The 25,842-nt window shown below is 47.0% G+C and overlaps 1 protein-coding gene across 4 annotated transcripts in view; it reads left to right on the top strand.

The window, feature by feature from the left end:
* The first annotated feature begins 6,166 nt into the window (after positions 1–6,166).
* ARHGEF33 (Rho guanine nucleotide exchange factor 33) overlaps positions 6,167–25,842 on the top strand; it is a 65,055-nt gene continuing 45,379 nt past the window's right edge. For 3 of the 4 annotated variants that reach the window (XM_059720290.1, XM_059720292.1, XM_019480061.2), the window contains exons 1-2: positions 6,167–6,342; positions 17,310–17,464. In XM_059720290.1, coding sequence (XP_059576273.1) covers positions 17,443–17,464 — 22 coding nt within the window. In that variant the 5' untranslated portion in view covers positions 6,167–6,342; positions 17,310–17,442. Of the gene's footprint in view, positions 6,343–17,309; positions 17,465–25,842 lie in introns of those variants that run through there. The other variant, XM_059720291.1, reaches the window with a different exon arrangement.

The raw sequence follows: 25,842 nt of genomic DNA, 5'->3' as shown, positions 1-25,842 counted from the left end.
TAGCATTTTATTTCCCTTTAGTCACCAAAGGGAAAGTTTTTAAGTAATCTACATGCAAGGTTGCCAACTGTCCATAAAAAACAGAGCAAAAACCACCTAATCATAAAGTCCATAAAAAAATGAAGCCATCTGTAAAAAATCTAAGCAACTGTGACAGTGATGGAAGACCTCTGGTCAGAAAGAAGCTGGAGACAAAGCACTGTAGGACAGATGGCAGAGCAGTGCCACCTGGTGCCTGAGAAGGAGCATAGCAACCTGCAGGGAGCTTACTCTCAGAGCTTTGTAGCCCTTGGGGGACTCTGTAGCCCTCACTCCCACTATCCATGCGCTGCTGCTGCTGCATCCTGTCACCTGCCTGTAACACAGCTGGGTCACAGATAGTGGCAGCCCGCCCTCACCCTGTGCACAGATCCAGGGGAGCTATGCTTGCCCAGGAGTGCATGCAGCGGCAGGAGTGTAGGTTGTAGCCATGTTGGTCTAAGGACATAGACAGACAAGGTTCCTTGGGTGAATTTGATATCTTTTATTAGACCAACCCAAATGGTTGGAGAATAGTTATTAAGCAAGCTTTTGAGTTCAAAAACCCTTCGTCAGGCTAAGGGAGTTTCAGCAGTTGGTACGTGCTCTTCCTGGATGCAGCGGCAGGAGTCACCCTTCCCCTGTCCCTGCACACCTCCCAAACGAGCTGCTCACATCTCTGCCCCACACCCCATCCCTTGCTGCCCCCCTGCCCCCTCCCCCCCAGCCTTGCAGCTCCTGTTGGCACCCCTTTGCTTCCGTGCCCAGGGGGTTGCCCCACTTGTCCCCATCCTTCCCTCCCCTCCCCTCCCCCGCCCTGTGCTACAGCACTGACACCATGCAGATAGCAAATTTACACCCAAGTCAGCATAAGTCACCATAGTTACTGTGCAGTACAGGTGTGCACATATCTGTACTGCACAGTAATTTTTGGTTACTGCACAATAACCTAAATTACTACACAGTAACTGTGCACATGTAAATGCACACAGTAAAAAGTTTGCAGATTCAGTAAAAAAAAATTGTTTTGAGTTGGCAACCCTGTCTAACAGGCATTTTTGGCACTTATGCACAGGAAGTCAGTCTTTTTCTTGGTAGTGTGAACACGTATGTGGAGGCACAAACTACACACCTAAGCTGAGTGTATGCTTAGCTACTTGCACACACTAGGCCTGTGGAAATAGGGAAGTATTCCATTCGAATTTGGATTCAGCTGATTTGTAGGACAGTGATTCGATTCAGTGATTTGAATCACTGTCCCGATTCAATTTGGCTGAATCAGAATCAGAGACTCGGCGCTGATTCGGCGCTGATTCACAGATTCGGATCGGCTGGGGAGAGGCAGGCACAGCCGGGAGGCTGCAGGTTCTCCTGCGGCTCCTCTGGCTGTGCCTGCCTCTCTCTGGTTGGGAGAGCTGCAGGAGAAGCCCCCATGGCTGCCCGGCCAGGCCCCATCCCTCTCCCATCCCCAGCTTCCCGGCACTTAAAAAACCCCCAAAATCCCTGCACTAACTGGCTGTAGCCGTGGGGATCAGGGCCTCTGAGGGCTCATGGCAGAGCCCCCCACATAGTGCGGGGCAGTGGGGGACAGCAGGGATCGCACCGCCCACCTGGCACCCGCATGGCAACTGCCCCATGGTGCGGGGTGCAGTGTGTCTCAGCAGGGCGTCATGCACTGTCTAGGAACTGGGGCTGCTGGGGCTGAGCCGCGCCAGGTTCTGGCTGACAGGTGGAGCCACCCCAATTCCCAGACAGCGTGCAGCACCCTGCTAAAATGCACTGCACCTGCGCGATGCAACAGTTGCTGCGCGGGTGACAAGCAGGGGGTGGGAGGCCAGTGATCCTCACTGCCCACCATGGCCCCACACTGCATGGGGGGCTCTGCCACAAGCCTTCAGAAGCCCTGATTGCCACTGCCAGAGCCAGTGAATGCAGGGCTTTTATTTTTTTTTAACATGTTGGGAGTCTGGGGCTAGGCAGGGGGGGCCATCAGGGGTGGGGCTGGGTGTGGGGCAGAGATCGTGAGCCCCCCAGAGCCCCTGCCACAGCTGGTGAGTGCGTGGCTTCTTTCCCCTTTTTTTTTGAAGTCCCGGGAGGCTGGGGCTGGGCAGCGCAGCCATGGGGGCTTTTCCCGCAGCTCCTCCAGCTGTGCCTGCCATCTGCCCTGGTGTGGAGAGGCACGGGAGAAGCCCCCATGACTGCCCTGCCCGGCCCCATCCCCCGCTCAGCTCAGCCGGTGTGTGGGGGGGTGTGATGCAGGTATGGTTTGCTCCCGGAGGCAGCAAGGCATAACCCCTGCTCCCAACACTACCCCACCCGCATCAGCACTGGGAGCGGGGGCTATGCCCTGCTGCCACTTGCCCCCTTCTACCTGGAGTGAGCTGCGCCCATATCCTGCCCCCCACCCCCGCTGCCCAGGCTGGGCAAGTGGCAGCAGGGCAGAGCCTCCACTCCCAGCTCTGCGGCACCCGCATCCTGCGCCCCCTGCCCCCTCCCTGAGTAACACACCCCCCTGCTCCAACTGGGCAGCTTGTCCCAGCCCAAGACCAGGGTCAACACGTAGGGGGTGCATGGGGATGCACGTGCACTCCCTGAGAGTGCCAGTTCACCCCCTGTCATGCTGCACTCCCTGTTTGGCCAGCGGGCAGAGGGGCAGGCAGAAGCACCAGTGCCCCACCCTGAAAGTGCCAGCCAGGGAGCAGGGCCGCCAGCAAAAGTGACGGAATTGGCCACCGGGGGACCCTCCCCCCCCCCAGTTGCTGACTGGTGTCGGGGGGGGGTACATGCCCCTGACTCAAGAGGCACCAGACACCCATGTCCCAGCCCCAATCCCTCCCTCCCCTTCCCTCCCCCCTACCCCAACCCCAACAGACTTACCAGCTGGAGGCAGCTGTGTCAGCTGCCTCGTTTAGTCTATGGCTGAATCTCCAAAATGGCCGAATCTTTTCTGAAGCTTTTTTTAATTGATTTGGATGCTTCAAATTGATTCGGAGCTTTTAATTGGTCTCCTGATTCAAGTCGGATTTGGTCCCTGAATCGGGCAGAATCTCGTCTGAATCAAATCAGATACTGAAGCTTTGCACAGCCCTAGCACACATCCTTTGTGGCAATCTACCGGAATCTAGAGGAGATCCTTTCAAGGGTGTTGGGGGCCCATGCAATATTAGTACTATAAGATGCGCAAAAACCTACATATGATTCACAAGACAAAGCCAGAGATTTCAAATAGGAATCCATGGCATAAAATATATTCTGACCTGTTGTGGTCTTTCTGAATTCTTTGCAACAGAAAAATTGTTTTATTATTTTTTCCACAGTTGAAAAGCAAACTGTGAAAGCTAAAAGGTGGCATCTCTTGAGAGGTGCCTTGAATCTAAATAGCTTGAGAACCACTACTTTAAAGCCTGGTGGTCCAAAGCCCAGGACTAGTGCGAATTAGATTTAGGAGAAATAAGAGGAGCTCCTCCTGTCTTTTAGCCTTAATAGCTGAGTGGTTAGGGCATATACCTTGAAAGCAGTTCAAGTGATGTCCAAAGCCTTCTCTGGTGCACCTTTTGATGTTTGCTCCCTGGGCAGCCATGAGAGGATCATGTGAGGACCATGTGAGGCTAGGAAGAAGCAACCAAGCCATAGGGTCCATAGCTCAGTGAAATAGCTACTAGCCTAGAAAGGATGAAGGCCTTTACTGCCCTCCATCCATTTTTTTCCAATGACTAGGTTCAAAGGGAGCACCAGAAATTACTTGGGTAATGTAATGCTTGCTTGATGGCAGTTAGAGGCCTGTGTTATGAAGTTGGAAAGATTCTGGTTCAAGACCTGTCTCGAATGGGGGAGCCTAAAACCTGAGTCTCTGCCTTTCCAGGCAAGTTCCCAAAACCAAAGGTTGGCAACACTTCAGGAGTGGCAAGGCAAAATTACTCAGCTTGGTCTAAGGCAGTCATCACTGTTTCTCCTAGCTGCCAAAACACCAAAGAAGCCTCTACCCTAACCAATGAGCAATTGGAGCTAAAACATGATAGGTTCCACCTCCTCTCACATTTTGCTGCCAGGACTTGGGCCCTGGTATGCATATATGTAGTTATCTATGCATGCAGTGTTACAAGTCCAGAAATAGGATAGGTATCCACACAGAAGTGTCCAAAATGACATGAAGATGATTAAAAACTCCTGTCCAATTAGCAGCCTGTGGGTCACAGATGGCTCCTGAAGAATCAGCACATGGCCTGCAGGCTCCCACCCAGCTGCCATTCCCCTCATCCCCTGGTTCAGGGGTGGGCAACCCCTAGCACACATGCCAGAGTGTGGCATGTGAAGGCATTTTGCTTGGCTCATGCACCTCAGAGTGGACGGCAGGGAAGGGGCCAGGGCTGCAATGCCACAGCAAGGATTGGTCCTCTAGGTGCTCCACCACGATCCACTTCTGGCACGCTAACATCTTAGAAGTCAAAGTTGCAGGTGTTTTTGGCATTCTGCTCAAAAACACTGCCGACCTCTGCCCTAGGTGTTCATTCTGCAGCAGTCAGGAGGAGGCTGGAGTGCCTGAACTGTGTGCATGGCCAAGAAAGGAGCCAGGCTGCCCATACTGCAGATGGGCAGTGTGTGCAGCTGGCAGATGTGGAGTGGAGATCCATGCTGTGCAAATGGCAGAAGGGCAGGCTGGGCACCCCACATGATGAGGGAGAGCTGGTGGGGCACTCAGCCCATCATCCAGCATCTAGCCACCAAGTTGGTGGCTCTTATGGACAGCCCTGGCTTAGACAACCAAAAGGAATTTGAATGCCACCCTTGGCTGAACCTAAACATAACGTTTTATTTAGTTTTGAAGACTTTAAACTTTTGCTCGATCCTCTTTTTATTTAGGTAGTATTCAGTATGAAAATGTTGTTCCAAAACAAAAAGGCAAAACATTTAGTTTCAAACCTGGTGAAACTAAACCTGACTTTTCAAAAACATTCCCCCAAACTACTGCTCAAGTTCAAACCAAATTCATGAATATGTTTGTCCCCTCTCCACCCCAAAATCCCCCCTCCCCCTGCTTTTTTCAGCAAATAAATTATTCCTCTGAAAATTTCTCCTACTTCTTGTCTCCTGTTGTTCTGGGCTGTGCACCAGCTGCAAATAGGGCAGTTTAAAAAAAGCACTTCTGGGCCCTAAGTTCTTGATTTAAAGAAGATGCTGTCTTTGCAGAGCTGCTGTTAGCTTGGAAGCCTGTCCTTTTGCTTATTTATCTAGGACTCTCTTTTACCAACCATTTTAGCATGCCCTTGCTGTGTTCCACAATAATTATAGTGAAGTGGGCCACACAGTTTTAAATTTCAGTTACCTCTGTCTGAAAGGTGTCTCTGGAACAGACTTTGTCTTTTAGCTGTAAGATCAAATACTTCTTTTCCTTGCTGTTCATCTTCCCTCCTATTATGTGTCCTGTCCACTTCTCTGTACATCTTTGAAGTGACTCATTGGAATAGTAGAAAGCCTTTTGTTCCCTTTCAGCTTGTGATTAGTGGCTTTCCCTATGCATCCTTGGGTCTCTTGAGTGAAAGAACTGTATAATGCTGTATAAGAACTGTAAAGTGCTGCAGACCTGTATAATGGAGAAGGAGAGAGCAGGCGTGAAGGCTGCCACCCCAGCCCCCTGCAATTTTTTTAATGGGAAGTTTGTCATAGCCTGGAGAGAAGCAGAAAATAAACCATTGCTTTGGGTAAATGCTCCCCAGTGCTGCAATCCACAAAGCAGTAGTAAGAACACAACTGCTGCTCTTCCCCTCCCTGTTAGGGGCCCATTGTTCCTAGTCCTTACACACATGAGAAAGAAGGAAGAGAGTGAAAGGAGCTTCCTCATGCCTTTGAAACCCAAGCAGGAGTGATGCAATTAGTGCCACTGTGGACATCACAGGAGGTAGGAAGAGGTAGGTTTTCATCCCTGCTTCCCTCCCCCAGCCTGTCCAGCCAGGCTGGAATGGACTGTAGGCAGCACCTTCTCAGCATGGCAGAATGGTGCAGTCCCAGCCAATACAAGGCTGTTACTTTTGGACCCTGCCTTCAATCTTCACTTTGCGGTGCTATAAACAGCCCCTTTACAATGTGCATCCATAATCATCTTCTGAATACGCAATCCTGATTTATGCATGGGGCTGTACAGATGTGACCTGAAGATTACATCATTAAAAGGCATTTGTTATGCCTTCATTTAAAATCAGTTATTAGCATGTGACAGTCCCATTATGGGAAATGTCAAACTGCTATGACTCTCTCCTCTTTTTTTATACAGTACTAATTCCCAGCTCTGACAAACTCTGACAACGGCGGATCTTAAACTAGCCTGAGGTAAGTTTCAGATATACTGTGAATGGGTTTTAGAACTGTTCTAGTAATGTAATTTTTCACTAGTCATTACATGTTGGATTTACAACAAATACATATGCGTTTAGGCTATTTTGTATGAGCAAAAAGAAAAAACAAACAAACCAATACTCAATTGTTTAGTGCTCTGAACTTATTTCTAACTAATTTCTTCTCAGGTCTGTGCATTGGAGTATGTTTTCCCTGTCTGTCAGATAAAATTCTAAGGATATATTTTTTCTAGAGTCTCTAAAATATTAGTGAAATTGTACAGAACCTCATATCTTATCTCATACTGAGATCTCACATTAATTTGAAATAAAAGTATGAAGAATAAGTTAGAATAGTCAGCACTTAGGCATAAAACAATGCAAGAAATACTTCTTTGAATTTGCATGAGAAAATGTCTTCATGCATTCTGTATAACTAATAGAGAAATATATTGACATAGTTGTGAAATTGGAAATATTCAAATAAGGGTGTGGACAGATTCTGACACGTCTTTGGGAGACAGGGTAGATTTACACTTTACACATTAACTAAGCTATATATCTATATCGATATAGATATAGATATAGATATAGATATAGATATAGATATAGATAGCACAAGCTTTTGTGGGCTGAATCTCTCTTCATCAGATGCCAACTACCATGGTATATCTACTTTGGTTAATCTATAAAGTGCAAATCTACCCTGCCTTCTACTTGACTTCAGACTAGCATGGGTACTTGCATCTCTCTATACACATTTGGGAAACAGATTTGTTAAAGAAAGCAACCTATTGAATATATCTCATGGTATTAATAAAAGGTTAGCAGATATGTTCAACGAATAAGGCAAAAATAGGTACGTAGCTTTTCTTTGTAATTAGGAGACTCAGCTCATGATTTCAGAAACAGAATTTGCTAAAGGCTAAATGAATAGTAACCATAGGGTCAGCATATTAAGACATGCTTTGGCTGGTATTATAAGAGTTTTATTAACTTTGGTTCATTGTATTATCAGTACTAGCATTTTTTGGTCCTTTTTGTTGTGAACTTAATTAATCATTTTTCCAAACTAGGACATTCTGAACTCCATACTGCACAGTCTTAGGAAAACAAAGGTGGTACCACATTGCTGCATCAGCTGTGGGGAATCCAAGGAGTGGGGATTGGGCCCCATCCCTTCCTCCATGCATGGAGGGAATTCTTCATGTAGAGATGACAGATCCTGTGCTGTCTCTGCAACAGGAATCTCTTCCTCCCCAGATCCCCATGGACAGCCCAGGGAAGCACTTGAAGATGGGGTGACTTGGAATCATAGGATGATTCCATTCCTTCCCCACATGAGGTCTACCAAGAAGTTGATGTTTAACTTTGGCATGATGCCTTGTCTACCAGAGGAATGGAAGAGGTTAGATTCAAGGGTCAGAACCCTATCCTTTTCCCAGTGGAGAGGAAAAGGGAAAACCCCAACCCATCCACAACTTGGAAAGATGCCTGCAAAAGGAAGCTGCCAGGTTTTAGTTCCTTAATTACCTGGGGCTTCTCCAGAAGCAGGTGTCCCCACAACTGTGGCAGCTGCAGCAGAAGCACCTTCTGTCCCTATTCTGTCTCTCCATAAACCAGCCATTTGCTATATGGCCAGTCCACATGTTACTTCGGGCTGAGATGTCCTATTTTGGTCCCTGTTATCACACTCTTTGAGCAGCACATCTAGAATACTAGAAAATAGAATTAGCAAGCACAGTCTCCTTTCTTTCTGTGTCACAGGGGAAACAGCTCTGTAGACTCTGTGTGTGTGTGTGTGTGTGTGTGTGTGTGTGTGTGTGTGCGCGTGCGCGGGTGCGCGTGTGTGCGTGTGTGTGTGTTTGAGAAAGAGAGAGAGAGAGAGAGATTATTTGAAGAAAACTAAATGGCAGGGTGAGTCCTGCATTGTGTTGCAAAAATGTTTCATTCTCTGTTCATCCTGTCTTGTGGGAGTGAGTCTTACAGTCCTGACCCAGCTCCTGGGATGGTTCTGACACTTATGCTGGGCTCATGAGCCTTCTCTGACTAGCTATTACTTTAACTGGGCCAGTAAAATAGGAGAAGTTTTTATCTTAACAGGAGGGACACCTCTCAAATACCTTGGGCTGAATACCATGGGTTGCCACGCGTCCCATCTGAACAGGGAGCTTTTATTGAGCTCTCCAAATTGGAGAGCCAGGGTTTGCATAGAGCAGTGCTGGGCTGAAATGTTTGTTTATGGTGGTCTGTGTCACTAAGCAGATGAGCTTCTGTGCTTTATATCAGGAAGAGCTCTTTCTAGATAGGATCAGTTATAGTAATTGAGCCTGGGGCAGCAAATTTCTGAATGGCTATGGCTGGGTCTGTACCTGGTAGAATGTGGTACAGTCATTTTGACAATCACAGAACCAGGTGTTTGGTGTTGTCAGGGCAGTGCAATATGCCATAGAATCATAGAATCATAGAAGTAGGGTCGGAAGGGACCTTGTAGATCTTCAGGTCCGACCCCTTGCCTGGGCAGGAGGAAAACTGGGCTCAAGTGACCCCAGCCAGGTAGGCATCAAGCCGCTTCTTAAAGACCCCCAGGGTAGGAGCCAGCACCACTTCCCTTGGAAGTTGGTTCCAGATCCTAGCCGCCCTGACTGTGAAGTAGTTCCTACGGATGTCTAATCTAAACCTATTCTCCAACAACTTGTGGTTGTTATTCTTTGTTATCCCGGGGGGCGCTAGGGGAAACAAGGACTCCCCAAACCCTTCTGGTCCCCCCTAGTGAGTTTATAGATGGTCACCAGGTCCCCCCTCAGCCTTCTCTTGTGAAGGCTGAACAGGTTCAGGTCCCGTAGCCTCTCGTTGTAGGGTCTGCCCTGCTGTCCCCGGATCATGTGGGTGGCCCTCCTCTGGACCCTCTCAATGTTGTCCACGTCCCTTTTGAAGCGGGGTGCACAGAACTGGACACAGTACTCCAGCTGCGGCCTGACCAGTGTCACACAGAGGGGGAGGATCACCTCCTTGGACCTACTTGAGATGCACCTGTGGATGCACGATAAGGTCCGGTTAGCCCTGCCAACCGTGACCTCGCATTGTCAGCCCATGTTCATCTTGGAGTCAATAATGTCTCCAAGATCCCTTTCTGCCTCCATGCTCTCAAGAAGGGAGTTTCCCATCTTATAAGTGTGCTGCCGGTTACTACTGCCCGAGTGCAGTACCCTGCATTTGTCCGTATTGATACGCATCCTGTTTTTGTTAGCCCACCCTTGCAACCTATCCACGTCTTTCTGCAGTCTTTCCCTCCCTGCTAACGTGCCCACCTCACCCCAAATTTTGGTATCATCAGCAAACTTGAACAGGTCGCTTTTCACCCCATCGTCCAAATCGCTGATAAAGAAATTGAACAGCACAGGCCCAAGGACCGAGCCCTGGGGGACTCCGCTGCCCACTTCCCCCCAGGTCGAATATGACCTGTCCACCACCACCCTCTGAGTACGACCCTTCAGCCAATTCGCAATCCATCTGACCATGTAGGCATTGATGCCACAGTCGCCTAGTTTTTTAATGAGGATGGGGTGGTCGACAGTGTCAAAGGCCTTGCTGAAGTCCAGAAAGACTACATCCACGGAGACACCTACATCCAATGCTTTTGTGACCTGATCGTTAAAGGCAATCAGGTTGGTCTGACATGACCTGCCCCTAATGAAACCGTGCTGGTTGCCCTTGAGCATCATCCCTGATGCCGGCCCATCACAGATGTGCTCCTTGATGATCTTCTCAAAGAGTTTCCCCAGGATTGAGGTAAGACTGACGGGCCTATAGTTGCCTGGGTCCTGCCTCCTCCCTTTTTTAAAGATGGGGACCACATTGGCTATCTTCCAATCATCTGGCATCTGGCCCGAGCACCACGAGTGCTTGTAAAGCTGTGCCAAGTCACAGGTTAGGAAACTCTGGCAGTGACCTATGTCCTCTGCATCTGACCATAATGCTTGTGGAACTCATATGTGAAGCCAGACCCTGAAATGACCTCTTGCTTGGTCTGTATCCTGTGTTTTGAATAGGTGTCATGGATAATAGGATCTCGGGTTTTCCTGGTTCTCTGCTAAAGCATCTTTTATCCTATCTTTTCTCCACAAACACTGCTTGAGGAATGTACACAGAGGTTCCATTTGCTGCCATAGAGCCTTGTGTTCTTTGTGCCCCATGGGCCTAAATCTATTCCAGAGCAGAGTGAGATGCAGAGACCCAGTCTGAGATGCAGGCATGCATTCACAAAATTAGATCACATATTAAACTGAATCAGATACATTGGCACCTATACTGCTGACTGTTAGCAGGAGTTCCTCTACTGATGCTGTTCCTCAAGAATCAGAGGCCATCACTGACTGATTTAAGGTCAGTGTGCCCTAATCTCTCCTCTTGAGTGCCGAGGGAGCCTCCTGTACCCCCTTCCTGTACTCCTGCCTTCTAGTTGCTGAGAGGAAGTGAATTGAGCTACCTGTGTCCTTCTGGCTTCTCTAAGGCCCAAAGGTGCAGACAAGTTTCCTCTGGTGGTGTGAGGAAGAGGGGAGTATCAGAAAAACTATGGGTGCCAATCCCTGGTACCTACAGCTTTCTGGTTTGCAAGGGTCAAAATGTGTTGAATGCCTGCTAGTTACTCAGGGGCAAACTGCTATTGCTTTCTTCTGGAAGGACAGTTTTAGTCTTTTGGGCTTATCTGTGTGGGGGAAATTGACTGGCAGGGCTTCTTCTGTATGCTATGCAAGCACATAGCTGCTTTGGAATAGTTGTTCCATGCTCACTATTCTGCACAGACATTCAATTCAGAAATCAAGGAGACTTTTTCCCAGAACGCGTGCTCCACTTCCATAATAGAGTTAACATTCCAGAAAAAAAATACCACTGCCTTAGAATAGAAGGTCCACATGGGGGAAATGCCCTGAAACAGATCATTCCAGTTATACCAGAGTAGCTACTGCAGAACAATTATTCTGCAATAGCTCTGCATGTCATTTCCATTCATATAGATGCAGCCCAGCAAACACTTGGACCCCACCCCGGTCTGATAGGGTAAGTAGTTTACATATGTAATGCTTATCACTGTGCTGCTAACTGGTAGGAGAATATCCTGTGCAAGGGAGTAAAAATAAAAAGGAAACGGGATTTTTTTTTTTAATAATCCATTTGATGCCCTTAACTGTTGCCACTCTCATGTCTTCATTGATATGAAGGTTCCAGAGGCAGGGCCTCTGTCAAATTACTTCTTTGGAAACTCCCTGTGATATTTGCGTGACAACCATGCCAGTTATCACTATTTAATTAGGAGTCTGGCAATAATTTTGGTGGTTTTTAAGGCCCAAGCTCCCAGAGTCTGGTGATTCTGTGAGAAATTCAACTTTCAAAGAAAAATACATTTTCTAGCCCTTATCATAAGAAGGACAAATGTACCCCAGAGGCCAAGATGACAGAACGTAAATAGAAACAATGCCACATTTGTAATTTTTAAAGCATCTCATGATTTTTAAACCAGTCTCATGATTTTTGAATGATGAAAGTGGGCAATAGTCCCAGGCAATCTGAATGCTGAATTGCCCTATATTTGCAGCTGTCCCAGAAAACCAGTCAGACATATTGGCTAATGCAGAATGTGGCTGCTCAGTTACAATCTGGTCCTAAGCCTTCTGCGTGTGCTCTTGGGCAAGGTACTACTCTCTCTGACTGAGGATTGCAGGACTTGGTCTTCATAGTGCTTTCGGCTGAGCCAGACAGCTTGTCCTCCTTGTGAGCGCTGACCTTCTGTTTGTTTTCAAATGTCCTTCAAGGTGTTGGTGTTGATGGAAAAAGGCTGAGCTCTTGTGGTTCTCACAATTGTACTTCTGAGAGCACTTCTGTCCCTGGGGGATTCCATAGCAGCTGATATCAGAGCAGCTTCCCATTTAAAAGAAGAGCAGGGCTGGAGCCAGAGTCTTATCACTGAATGTCCCTCAGCTGGGGGATTGTCCCCAAGAGAGCCAAACCATGCCCATCCTGCCTGTTTGCCTTTCTGGGGTTTTTTTTCTGAAAACATGGGTTAAACATGAGAGGAACTTGTGCTTTGGCTGGAGGTGGGCAGTGTTCTAAAGAACTGGTCTCTTTGACTGAACATGTGATTTTAGTTGGCATGTTCCCCAACAGCAGAGATTCAGATGCCTGGCCTGCAGGCCAGACTGTGCTTCTTGAAGCATTCATGTGACCCCTGTGACGTACCCAGTTTGCACAATCTGAACTTGCTTTTTGGTTAAAAAAATGCATCTAGAGTTCCTGGTTGCCAAGAAAGCTTTCCTTCTGTGACCTGGCCAATCAGGCAAGCTTTGGATCCCCTGATAGTTCAGACATACCAACCACTTAACAGGCCGTGCTCCTGGAGGGGATGATGGAATCAAAGCAGCGTTTGTTCAATGGGTGCATGCACTTTTGTTCACTATCAGTTAGTGCCAGATTAAGATTTATTGGGGCCCTGGGCAAGAAGAAAATTGGAGGCCTCCCACCAGGTAAGGGCAGTTTCTCTCTGTGCCAGCCAGGGGGCTGTGGCTGGACCTGTCTGGCTTCCTCATTGCCTCTGGGGTGAGCCAGGGGGCATGAGCAGTGCTGAGGTGAAGGTGGCCCCAGCCCTGACCTGGCCCAGCTCCTCAACTCTGTGAGTGTTGTGCTGCAGTCCCTCAGCACTGCGGGACGAGCTGGGGCCAGGGCTGGGGCCAGGGCCAGGGCTGTCCTGGTGGGTGGGCCTGGGCTCTGTGCTGCCCCTGGCTGCCCACCTTCCCACCCCTCTGCTGGCCACAGCAGGGCAAGACTGTCCCATCCCATCGTGTCCCAGAGGTGCTAGTGGCCACCCGTAGACAGCAGAGAGTGGGAGTGGGAGTGGAGCTGCTCATAGGGCCTCCTGGCAAAAAACAGCCTCAGGATGCTGATGCTGCCCCCATGGAGCCCCGCACCTGCCCCTAGCCTCTGGCCCTGGCCCAGCCCAAGGGAAGGAGGTGCGCACTGCCTGCCCCAGATGCCTGCGCCAGGATGGCTGCCTGGGCCGTGCTGCCCCAGCACCCCAGGGGGCCCCTGAATCTACAGCTGCTATCTGCAAGCAGAGTCCTATGTCCAATTCCCTATTCCCTTCTTTCAACACCTTTTACATATGACAGGAGCAAGATAGATGCTGTTCAGTAAATGCAAATTTACTGGTCTTGAAGATGAAATATGCATACACACATACTTTAGTCCAAACTATTAGAAAGAGTATAAAAGCTCTTATTATTGAGAAAACAAATAGGATTAGAAGACTAGGCTCCCATCTGGTTCTGAGTCAGCCCTACTACAGAGAGGCATGGGAGTTTTACATGAATTAGCACTGGATAAAGACTGATATGTTTTGCCCTGAACTGGTGAATGACCAGTTCAGAAGGAAGAAGGACAAACAGGCAGTGTTACATGGCACTGAGTTATGAAGCAACCCTTACGTGCTGGAAAGTATCCAGCATAATGTAATTTATTTAATTTAATGAAGAACATAAGGTTCCATCAGGACATTACCGATGACAGCTGTAGTTCACACAAAAGAAGCCTGCGCTGTTAGGACAGGAAAGTTTCTCAGGACTCCCTTAGGTATGTCTAAGCTATTCTGTAGAGGGTCCCATAAAACAGATGGGGTCATGACAGAGCCTTCTCCCTGCCTGGTTTCTTTGCTTCTGCCTCTATTTGTGTTCTACACAACACAAATGCTGTTGCTGCAAGTTGTTCTTTACAGCTGGACAAAGCAAAAAAACTTCTTGTTTAGCTCCCCAGCCCTTGTTTTGCCATTCAAGAACTGGGTAGAATGTAATGCTCACTGAAGAATCAGTGTTAAAAGAGAGTTAAAGTTGTGCAAGGACAGTCCTCATGTATCCCAACCAAGGCAAGCATGGAAACGATGTCCAGTGAGAGATCCTTGTACATGCTTCAGCCATGTACAGCCCATGCACCACTCTTATCATCAGACTCAACCCCCTACGAGTCAATCCCACACACCTGCAGCTTGCACATTTGCTCAGTACAAGCCCAGAACTCCGTCCAAGCTTGCTTTCCAAATAAGTTGTTCTGGCTCTTCCATTTACGAGTTACTATCAACTAATCCTGTGCATCAGCTGTAAACTTTTTTTAAACAGAACTGTCTTTTACCCTTATGCAAGTATAGCACACTGGGGCCCTGCTCCCTAATTAGGATTGTAGCTACTACCGTAATAGAAATCAAAATGAGCTCTGCCTCTGATTGTGTGAATAATTTTGTACAAATCACATCCCTTATGACTGGGCAAAGCCACATGCCTCCATTCTAGAAGGCAAATAGGAATTTCCTACATTTTATGCCTGGGGTATTTAGAGATTGGAGTGATTGTATAAAATCACTTTTGACAGCTGGGAACAGGACCTACAGTGTACTCTACTTGTATGTGTATTAGATAAGTGCCCAGCTGCATAATATAACACATCCCAATTTCTTACCTATTGCTTACAGTGTAATGAACTTTGGCTATTTGTATTGGTTAAAAGAGCATAAAATGCTAAAGAAACTCTTAATCCTGGGGGCTGGATTAAGACTGCATTGGGAACCTGAATTCTGGCATATCCTAGCTTTTGATGCTTGGCTCTGTGATCTTCCCATTATTTTAACATAGTTTATCATGTGCTAGAGAGAAGGGGATGGCAGGGTGTTATAAAATAGTTTCAACTACAGTCTCTTCATGTTTGGAATTTTTTTAATAAATCTCAAAAATATCTCAGTATAGTTTCAGATGAAAAATTTTCCAATTTTAAGTAAAAATCAATCCATTTTTCTCTTCCCTCCACAGCAAAAAAATTATCTCATTTCCCCACTCCATAAATATATCTGCAATACAACCAAGGTCTGTTGCATGGAATTCTACATGTACACTGAACTCATTCTGGAGTTCATCCAGGACCGTCAATGACAAGAGATCAAGCTGGGCACTAGTCACCAATAAGAGGTGGTTAGCCAACTCACTCTGCAGTCAGGCAAAACATAGGAAAGAGTGACACTTTAGAGACTAACTAGTTCAGAGCAGCATGAACATTATCCATAGCATCTGACTAAGTAGACTGCTGTCTGCAAAAACTCATGTCACTCAAAACCAGTTAGTCTCAAAAGATGCCATTCTCCACTCACTTCTTCCTCTTTCCCAATAAGTGAGCGCTGGAATGGTTATCACAGGTGAATGAAACACCACCACTCTGTCATATCCCAATGCACATTTTCCCTCTCCAGTAGGACAGGATCAGAGTTTCCTGCTGGGACAATTGGCATGAAGGAGACTTTGAAATGAGATTGTGATGCACATTTTATTCTGTTCTCCAAAAATTGATGACTCAGCATCTAAAACAGAAAAGCCTAGACATGTAGAAGAAATGTTGACCTTGTGATTTCATGCTCTTCCCCCAGTTTTGCTGTGTTCTGCAAATTCTCAGCTTTTGCTGAGCAAAACGTAAGAGCATTTTGTTACTATATTGCTGAAATATGATCCAGAAACTGGAAACAATGTAAATTAACTCAGCTTTGTAGACAGCATCTCTGCCCAGTGTGTCTCAACTAGGGTGCGGCACCCTGGGGTGCTGCAAGATCATCACAACCACCTGTTGTGGTCTTTCTGAGTTCTTTGCAACAGAAGAATTCCTCCATTATTTATCGGTAGTCAAGGAATGAGTGAAAGCTATGAGCTGGCATTTTGTAAGGGGTGCCTTGACTCTAACAAGGAGTGTCTTGAATCCAAAAAGGTTGAAGAACAATCCCAGCATCAGGAGTGAAAATTCTAGATCACTTAGTTCTAAAATGAAGCACAATTTTTAAAATTTTCACTGAGGTTTCTACTTAAGCAGATGCACAATTTCCATCCTTTAGCTATTCCCACTGAAGTGAATGGAACTATTTATGTATATACAGGTATGTGTAGGGCTAAGCATTTTCAGGAGAGAGGCCTCCAGAAGCCAATGTTATCAAATCCAACTTTCAGGCAGCCGAGGGCTGCACACCATGTGGGCTAGACATGGGGGTCATATGCCAGGCAGGCAGGCAGGCACCCCCAAGCACCTCCTCACCCCATGAGCTACCAAGCACCATCCCCCCACCCCCAGCTTGCATAGCACACACATCCCAGCTCCCCCACAGCCCCGGCTCTGCAACACAGACAGCCTGGCTCACCCTGTACCTTGTGTGTGCAGAGGCAGGTGATGCTCAGTCAGTGTATGCAGCTGAGAGAATTGGGGATCTGGTCTGAGTCTGCTGTATGACCAGTGTGGGGGGGACCCTGGGCTCCCCACATGGTGAGGGGAGATGTTCCTGCTTGCCTGCCTGCCTAGCTGACTGGCTCCCCCCCATAACCCCCATTGCACACACAACATGTGCCCCCATTTCCTGGCCACACACACCACCAACGTGCAGTGTGGGTATAGGAAAGTCCTGCTGCTGCTGCTTCCCATTTTGCCCAAAAGCCCAAATATTCACATGGGGATAGGGAAACACAAACCAACACTCCTGCTCTATCTCAGACAAAGTGGACCCAACCTTGGGACCTGCCTCCAACATGAGCAGTCTAACTAACTACCAGGCTGCAGTGTATGCAGCTCTTGCACTCCAACCCCATCTCTACTAGAAGGAACAACTGGGCAAGGGGGCAAATGGCAGCTTGGGAGCTACATGTGGTCCTCCCTCTTACATTAGGAATGAGTCTAAATGTGAGAACAGACAGCTAGCTCCTCAATGCTTCTCATTAAGCCCTTGGGCCTAAAAACATGGGGTACTTGAAAGATGACATGGGAGGTTTTGAACTGTCAGCATGTCACTGCTTTGGGTGTACCAGCTCCACTCAGTCCCTATTTTTTGCTATGTTTTTTTTAGGTATCTGCAAACAGATTTAGTTCACTAAACCCTTTATGCTTTTATTCTGAAAACAGGGATTAGATCATCCAGTGCATCGTTGGACTCACATGCTAGTTACTCTAAACCATGGGATGTTTTCAGTGAACAACAGAAGATCTTTGAAGTGAAGATAGAACCCTCTGGCAACCCACATAACCATTAGCAGCCATGGATTCAAACAAACAAGAAGGTAAAATGCAACCCTTCATGCACTTATTGACATTAAAAACTGAACTATGCATCTACCCAGGAAAAAGCTCCCTTTTATAAAGGACCCCCACTGGCCCATATAACCTTGTGCCCTATAAAGCCTCTTTGATAAAAGAGATTGGACTGGGAATGTGTTTCAAAACCTTTCATCCTTGGCTGAGATTTGGTTTATCATATGGTTAGAACAGAGCCATGAGTGATGGAAAACCTCACCCATTCAGTCTAGAAACAAAACTGGCTTTATCTGAATTGGAAAATGTAGAAATATTCCATTCCTTTCCCAGGTTCTAAAAAGGAAGGATCTATAACAAATACAATACATTTCCACAGAAAGTGGGAGATCAAAGGACTGTGTATCTGTTGCACAGTGTTGCTGTATTTTTGGCTTCCATTTTGAAAACATGGCAATGGATATGTTAATTTGATTGGGGGGAAGGCTGATTTTATTAAAGAAAACATTGTATATCACATAAACCATAGACTCTAGTTCAACATGGTACTTAAGCACATGCCTAATTTTAAACATATCCTATGTTATGTGTGTGTTTAAAATAAATTATATGTTTAAGTACATTGTGTAAACTGGAGGAGTTTTCACTCCTTAGCTATATCTACTAATAGGCTGTTTAAAGTCTGTAGTGGGGGGATAAGGACTAACAGTATGTTCCAGAAAATTTGAGTCAGGTAGTACATTTGTTATTTTCTAAAACTCCTCTGCACAGAAGACATTCAAGGCCAGCTTTTTACTCCCAAACTTCTGCACTCAGACTTTAATCCTTTTGAATAATTTGCTTTTTGTGTACTTATTTGCATTATACCAGAGCTGAGAGTAAAGCCAATTAAGGTAGTGCAAATAACAGGTTTTCCCATTGACAGCAGAACTGTAGGGAAAAAAACGGGTTTGGATCAGCCCAAAAATATTTTTTTGGTTTTTTGCTTCTCACCAAAATGGAACCCTCGCCTCATCCCCTCCCGCCCTAAAAATACCCCCCATTTTTTCATGTGAAATTAAACATTCCATTCATCCTGAAATGAAATCTTTTATTTTCAGCCATATTTATGAAAAGCCAAGGAAAAGAAAGGACAGGTGCACAGGTCAGCTGCTACTGGTGCTTCCTCTGTCCACCTCCCATTATACTCACGAGGCTAGAATGTCATGTATCCTCTTCCTCTCTCCTTTGGCTTCTCTCTTCAGGTCGAGGAGTTTTTAAATATGCCAGACAAACTGGAATAGCTCTTACAAGGGAGACTGAAGGATTCACTCCCTCAGAGCCCTTCTCCCGCCTGGTAGTTAGACTCCTCATGTTGGAGGTAGGACCCAAGGTTGGGTCCATGCTGTCTGAGCCAGAGCAGGAGTGTTGATTTGTGTCTCTGTATGTCCATGTGAATATTTGGACTATTAGGCAAAATGGGAAGCAGCAGCAGCACCTTCCCAAGCAGTTCTGTGAATCTGCCCCTTGATTCCGCCCCCCCCCCCCCCCCCCACTATAAGGATTTAGCTAATTCAGTCTAAATTCACAGATAATTTGGGAGTGACCAAATCTGCATTTTTCAGGAAGTAAACTACTCATTAAAAATATTCAAGCTTTAAAACCAATGCTGAATGAACATTACAGACTCCCAGCCATCTTTCAGAGACATACAGGGCATGCCTACACATGCTATTAATTTGAAATAGGCTTAGTGCACAGTAAGCCTACAGGGGAGCAGATTTGCTCCCTCCCTGCTCTGCCCCCCTGCTGCAGCCAGGGGGAGCTCCAGGGTCTCCCCACTAGCCTGGGTGACTGGCAAGGGGCATGGGATGGTCCCAGTGGGCACAGGGCCAGGAGAGCTCTGCCAGCTGCAGCAGCAGCTGCCTCTTGGCCCCATGTACATTGGGAAGGGACCTGATGCCAGGCAGGGGGTTTGCTGGGAGCTGTCCATTGTGTGGGTGAGCTGTGGGAAAGCCTGAGGGTAGGGGCAGGGGGCTTGCCAGCAGCTGCCCTGTTTGGCACAGAGCTGGTTGCTCTGGGGTAGGGGGAAGGGGAGGGGGAAGGGGGCTGGGAATCTAGCCCTCCCCGTCCCCTGGAGCAGCCCCTGGAAAAGCTGGCTGATCTGTGGAGTGAGCAGAGGCTGGGAATCCAGCCCTCACTTGTCCCCTAAGGCAGCTATTTGCTGTATTCACAGCTCCCCTCTCTCCAGAGTAGCCAGTTCCATGTGGGGAGCAGGGACAGAGGACAGAAAGTTCCCCAATCCTGGTCCTGATCAGCTCCCAGCTCCTTGGGGAGAGCCGGGGAGCTGAGCAGTGCCAGGACCCGGGACAGCTTCCTGTCCCCTGTGGCCCCCTGCTGGCTAGGTTTACCAGGAGTAAATCTGATCCCAGCCAGTGTCTACACATGTTTTACTGTGAAGTATCTACTGCGCAGTAAAACATGTGTAGACACTGGTTGGGATCAAATTTACTCCTGGTAAACTTAGCCAGCAGGGGGCCACAGGGGACAGGAAGCTGTCCCGGGTACTGGCACTGCTCAGCTCCCCGGCTCTCCCCAAGGAGTTTATTGCCTATATTTATAGGTAGTAGCTAACTGCACAGTAGACTGATTTACTGCACAGCAAATGTGAGCACGTGTAGACAATGACACTTTACTACACAGTAGACTAATCTACTATGCAGTAAAGCATCTCCTGTAGACATGCCCACAGCCTCTGAAATCTGATCCCATACAGCAATTCAAGATTCCAAGTCAGTTTTCCCAAGAGGGTTACTGCTAACTTCAGTGATATGCACTTAACTACCAAATTCAGCCATGATCCTGTTAGCATTTTAGTACATGTAGGATTAATTTTATACATATAAGCACTCCCACAGAAGTCAATAGGGCTTCTCAGGTCTCTAAACTTAAGCACATGCTTTAATGGTTACAAGCTCAGAGCATTACTCTCTTTGGCTTGCCTAAAAGCTTCTTGCAGGATCATTTGGATATAGCATTCATCACTCTCCATTCCAAGCTGTTTTGTCATGTTTCTGTACATTGGTCAGTAAATGACCACTGTTTGTCTCAGAGATGGCTGCCTTTCTGTACTGATAAAAGAATTCCTAAATTTAAAGTTTGTGAAGCATGCTATAAAACACTTGTCTGGGATGATTTAGACAGGGATGATCCTGCCTTGAGCAGGGGATTGGAACATATGCCCTCTCAAGGTCTCTGCCAGCCTAAGTTTTGGGGGATTTTTATGATGGTAGGTGATTATTGTCATTAGTAGAAAAAGCAACAGTTTTTTGCTTTTATACTATTTCAGCTGTTTTCATTGGTCCTACCCTGAGGTGGGGGAGGGGGGTGGATTAGATGGCCTTTCAGGACCCCTTCCATCTCTGTTTCCAATGTTTCACAGATTCATAGACTCATAGATGCTAGGGTCGGAAAGGGCCTCAACAGAATGTCGAGTCTGACCCCCTGCCTAGGCAGGAAAGAGTGCTGGGGTCAGGTGACCCCAGCCAGATGCCTATCCAGCCTTTTCTTACAGACCCCCAAGGTATGGGAGAGCACCACCTCCCTTGGAAGCCCCTTCCAAATTTTGGCCACCCTTACCCTGAAGAAGTTCTTCCTGATGTCTAGCCTAAATCTGCTCTCTGTCGGTTTGTGACCATTGTTCCTTGTGACCCCAAAAGATGTCCTGGTGATCAGAGCATCTCCAATCCCTTGCTGTGTCCCCCTAATGAATTTGTAGGCAGCCACAAGATCACCGCTCAGCCTTCTCTTGCGAAGGCTGAAGGGGTCCAGGTCCCTCAGTCTCTCCTCATAGGGCTTGTCCTGTAAGCCCCTACCCATATGAGTGACCCTCCGCTGAGTCTATCAACATCCTTCTTGAAGTACGGTGCCCAAAACTGGATGCAGTACTCCAACTGTGGTCTGACTTATGCTGCATAGTAGGGAAGTATCACCTCCTTGGATCTATTTGTCATGCATCTGATGATGCATGATAAAGTGCAGTTAGCTTTGCTGATGATTTCGTCACACTGACGATTCATGTTCATCTTGGAGTCCACTATGGCTCCAAGATCTTTTTCCTCTTCTGTGCTGCTGAGAGCATCCTGTTGTGTAGTGTCCACTTTTCTAACCTGTCCAGGTCTGCCTGCAATGGTTCCCTACCCTCTGGAGTGTGCACTTCACCCTACAATTTAGTATCATCCGCAAACGTGGACAGAGTACACTTCACACCTACATCCAAGTCACTGATGAAGATATTGAAGAGTACAGGTCCAAGGCCCGAACCCTGCAGGACCCCACTACCCACATCCTTCCAGGTCGATACCGACCCGTCTACTACCATTCTCTGGGTGTAACCACTAAGCCAATTTGCCACCCGCCAAAGCGTGTAAATATCTATGTCACAGCCTCTTAATTTATTTATGAGACTAGGATGAGATACTGTATTGAAGGCCTTACTAAAGTCCAAGAAAACGACATCCACCTCTACTCCTGCATCTAAGCATTTTGTGACCCTGTCATAAAACAAAACCAGATTGGTTTCTACCTGCTACAAATCCATGCTGGTTTCCCTGATGCATTATTTTTCCTGCTGGACTCCCACAAATACGATCCATCATAATCTTTTCAAAAACCTTTCCAAGGATAGAGGTGAGACTGAGTGGCCTATAATTACTCGGATCCTCCTTCCTCCCCTTCTTGAAAATAGGGACCACATTGGCCCTTTTCCAGTCCTCCAAGACCTGACCCAAGTGCCACAAGTGCTCAAGCAGCCATGCCAGTGGTTCTGCTATGACACCGGCCAATTCCTTCAGTACTCTCGGATGCAGCTCATCCAGGCCTGCTGACTTGAACACATCCAGTCCATTCAAGAGACTCTGCACCAAGTCAGCATCGACAGTTGTTGGGCTGGTGTCCCTCTGATGCCCATCTGAGAACCCGTTAGGACACTTATCTTGAGCCCTGTTCAGGAACACTGAGGCAAAAAACTCATTGAATAGCTCAGCCTTGTCCCCCCATCTGTCACTAATTGCTCCTCCTTGTTCAGTAGGGGTCCTATGCTGCCTTGCATCTTCCTTTTGCTCCCTACATACCTAAAACAAGATTTTTTGTTGTCTTTAATTTGTGTTGCCAGCCTCAGCTCTGTCATTGCTTTGGCCTTTCTAACTGCCTCCCTGCAAGTGCGGGCCAAGTAGGTATACTCCTCATTGGTAGCTTTCCCCTGCTTCCACCACCTATATGCCTTCTTTTTTGCCCTTAGACTCCCCTGGATTTCCCTGTTTAGCCATGGAAGTTTTTTGGCTCCTTTCCCCCTTTTCGCTCGTACTGGGATAGTCTCCCTCTGTGCCCGAAGGATCGCTTCCTTTAGGAACGACCACCCTTCCTGGACTCCCATCTCACCAATACTCTTCTCCTGCAGTGCATCGTTGACTAGACACCTAAGCACACTGAAGTTAGCCTTCCTAAAGTCAAGCACTTCCACCCTACTAGTTATCTTACCCACACTACGCCGTATGGTGAATTTGATTGATTGGTTGTCACTGTCCCCAAGGTGACCACAAATCTGCAGGTCCCCTACCAGGTCCTCCCCCGTAACCACCACCAAATCCAGTAAGGCATTCCCCCTAGTGGGACCACATACCTCCTGCATTAGGTGAAGGTCCTGCATGCAGGTTAAAAACCTACGTGAACAGCTGGATTTGGCTGACAGCTCCTCCCAGCAGATGTCAGGGTAGTTCAGGTCCCCCATGACAACCACATCCCTAGACTGTATGGCCTCTGAGAGCTGCCTCAAGAATCCCAAGTCTAGCTTTTCCTCTTGGTGTGGTGGTCTGTAGCAGGCCCCCACCACCAAGTCCCTTTCCCTATGACCTCCATGTATCCTAACCCACACTGCCTCAACTTTCTCCTCCTCTGTTCCCATTTTGATTAGGATAGATTAGGGTAGAGTCCATGAGTCTTTGAGTAGTGTGAAAGCATGAACAATGCAGGGGTGGAGGGACCCTCAGTGTTTAGTCATAAAATCCCTCAACTCTTCCATAAAGCACCAAATTCTGATGGTGTAAAAGGACTTCAGTAAGGTAGCATTAACTGAGAGCAGGACCTGCTAGCATTTTCCCCTCCAGAATATAATGGATATCTCAAGAAGTAAATTAAGTTACAGCATGGGATCTGCAGGGTTAATTTTTTTATTCTAATTTCACTAAATTAGACCTATGGACCTAGATCCCAGGCATTAAAACCAGCTGAGAAGGAAATTAACTCAAGGATGCTTTCAATTAATTTATATTACCCCCTGGGCTGCAGAAGTTTCTGTGTCAAAGCAGAAATGAGAAGGTAACCTAAGACCTTCACTTTCCACAGCTCTGTAATAATATTCTGTGCTCTGCCTTGGGTCCATGGGGTGAATTTCTAGCAGGTTTCTAATGGATACCCTTGGATTTTAAAGAGGTGTTCTGCTCTGGACAGTACAGTGGTAGAAGGAGGATGTAGGGGGCCCTCCACTGTCTGCTGACCCTGAGGAAGTATCCGTATTTTTAACGCTTGTGTCTAAGAACTTGCATTAGGCACCATTGGCTCCCAATCCAAACCCATGGGAGTCAATAGGATGACCCTTGGTGGCTGCAAGTTACAGGCCAGTCTGAGAAACCATCCTGAAGTGGAGAGGAAGTCGAGCCTCCCTCTCTTATTCCCCATAAGGTAGTAGACCAAGATAGGAGCTGGGGAGTGAGTGTGGTGCTCTCTGGAGCGCTGTTGGAGAAGGGACCTGGACAGAGCTATGCTTTCCTGACCTCCCAAAGGAAGTATTTCTATGAATCATTCCTAGTGTGGGCCATGGTGCCACAAGTCATACTTGAGTCCTTGGTGCAAAGGCTTAAGATAAATTACCAAAACTTTCTCCATTCATTCCTAAACTCCTGGATCTAGTATCCTTGGGTACAACCACAGGATACAAAAAGCAACTCACTCTCTGAACCTTGTCAGTGTAGGATTTCCAATATCATCTTAGGCCTAACTTTTTTATCCACACTCATCTCTTCTTTCTGATTGGTCAGTTGATGGGGCATCCAATGCCTGTGTTTGTGCATAGCAATTGTGTTTGCTTTTAAGATCCCATTTAAAGTTTATCAAACATTAAAAAAATCTGCTCAACCTCTTCCAAGGTTACTAGATACCTGTCCTACTGTAGAAGTCCAGTTCTATTAAAATATGTACTAGAAAAAAATGCACAGAAAGCATTGCAACTCACATGATTTATTTAGGAGTCTTGCAAGAATGGATATTTTCTCAATGTCCCAGCTCCCAAAGCCACATGATTATGTGAGAATCTTAGCTTCATTTTTTAGAGGAATGTCGGTGTCTAGTTTTTGTGGCTGTGGAAAAGTGCATGAAAATATGACCTATGTGCATTTTCTGAAGGGCCCAAACCAGAAAGGAAATTTAAAAATCTAATTAAAAAAACAAACAAACATGCAATTTTATTAAGCCAGTTTCATGCATGGGACAGGGGAGGGGAAAGGCTGACTCAGGGTCTTGTCAGAGATGCCTGTTTCCCAGTGCCCAAGGAATGATGTGGCCAGCATCGTGTCCAGCTGCTTTTGAGTCTCCAGCCTAAGGAGTCAGTATCTATTTACAGCTGGGTCAGCCAAGGACATATTTGGGAGTAAATCTAGAGCGAAGCTCAACCATGCTCCTCTGGAGTTGTAGTAAGACCCTTTGATCATTCTCTGTCATTCCTACAACTTCAAAGTGGGAACCTGATGATCATTAATGGTGAGTTCAGCAAACCCATCTAAAATTAGGTTGGACAAAACACTAGACAGTGGAAGGAGTCACTATGCATGGGGTCAGAGAAGAGTGTGCAGACTCTTCTGCCTTTTGACATTAATGGTCAAAAGGCAATGGTCAATTCTTTTGCCTTTTATTTCTATGATTCAGTGGAGAATTAGCTCATGTTTCCCTGAATCAGGACATCACTGAGAATATCATACAGCTAATGCACAGGTGCCCTGTTTTCCTTGGCAATAACCCAGTCCCCCCAGTGGTGAGCTAATCAAGGCTGGATTGTGCCATTTAAGGCTTGGCCCTGAGTAAGGAGCAAGAGTTACTGCTCCACTGTAGGGGAACATTGGGAAGCATTGTGCCTCAGTTCCCTGAGAATTGGGGGCAGTGATCCAGAAAGCCTTTACCCATCCAAGGAGGAGGGATGGGAAAAGCTGTTACTTCCTTCTCACCCCTACAGAGCTGAGGGAGGGTGAGCAACACTGTCTTTCAGTATTTACTGTTCTAATTTTTAAAATTGGCAACTGCAACTTTGCCCTTTAGAGTAGGACACCGGTTCTCATAGGCTGTAAATCCAGCTTGCTTGAACCACAGAATCTGATACAAA

This window comes from Alligator mississippiensis, chromosome 1 (genome assembly GCF_030867095.1).
Source record: "Alligator mississippiensis isolate rAllMis1 chromosome 1, rAllMis1, whole genome shotgun sequence".
Classification (NCBI taxonomy): Eukaryota; Metazoa; Chordata; order Crocodylia; family Alligatoridae; genus Alligator; species Alligator mississippiensis.
Note: the sequence above shows the minus strand (reverse complement) of the source record. Positions and strands in the feature narration are given on the sequence as shown.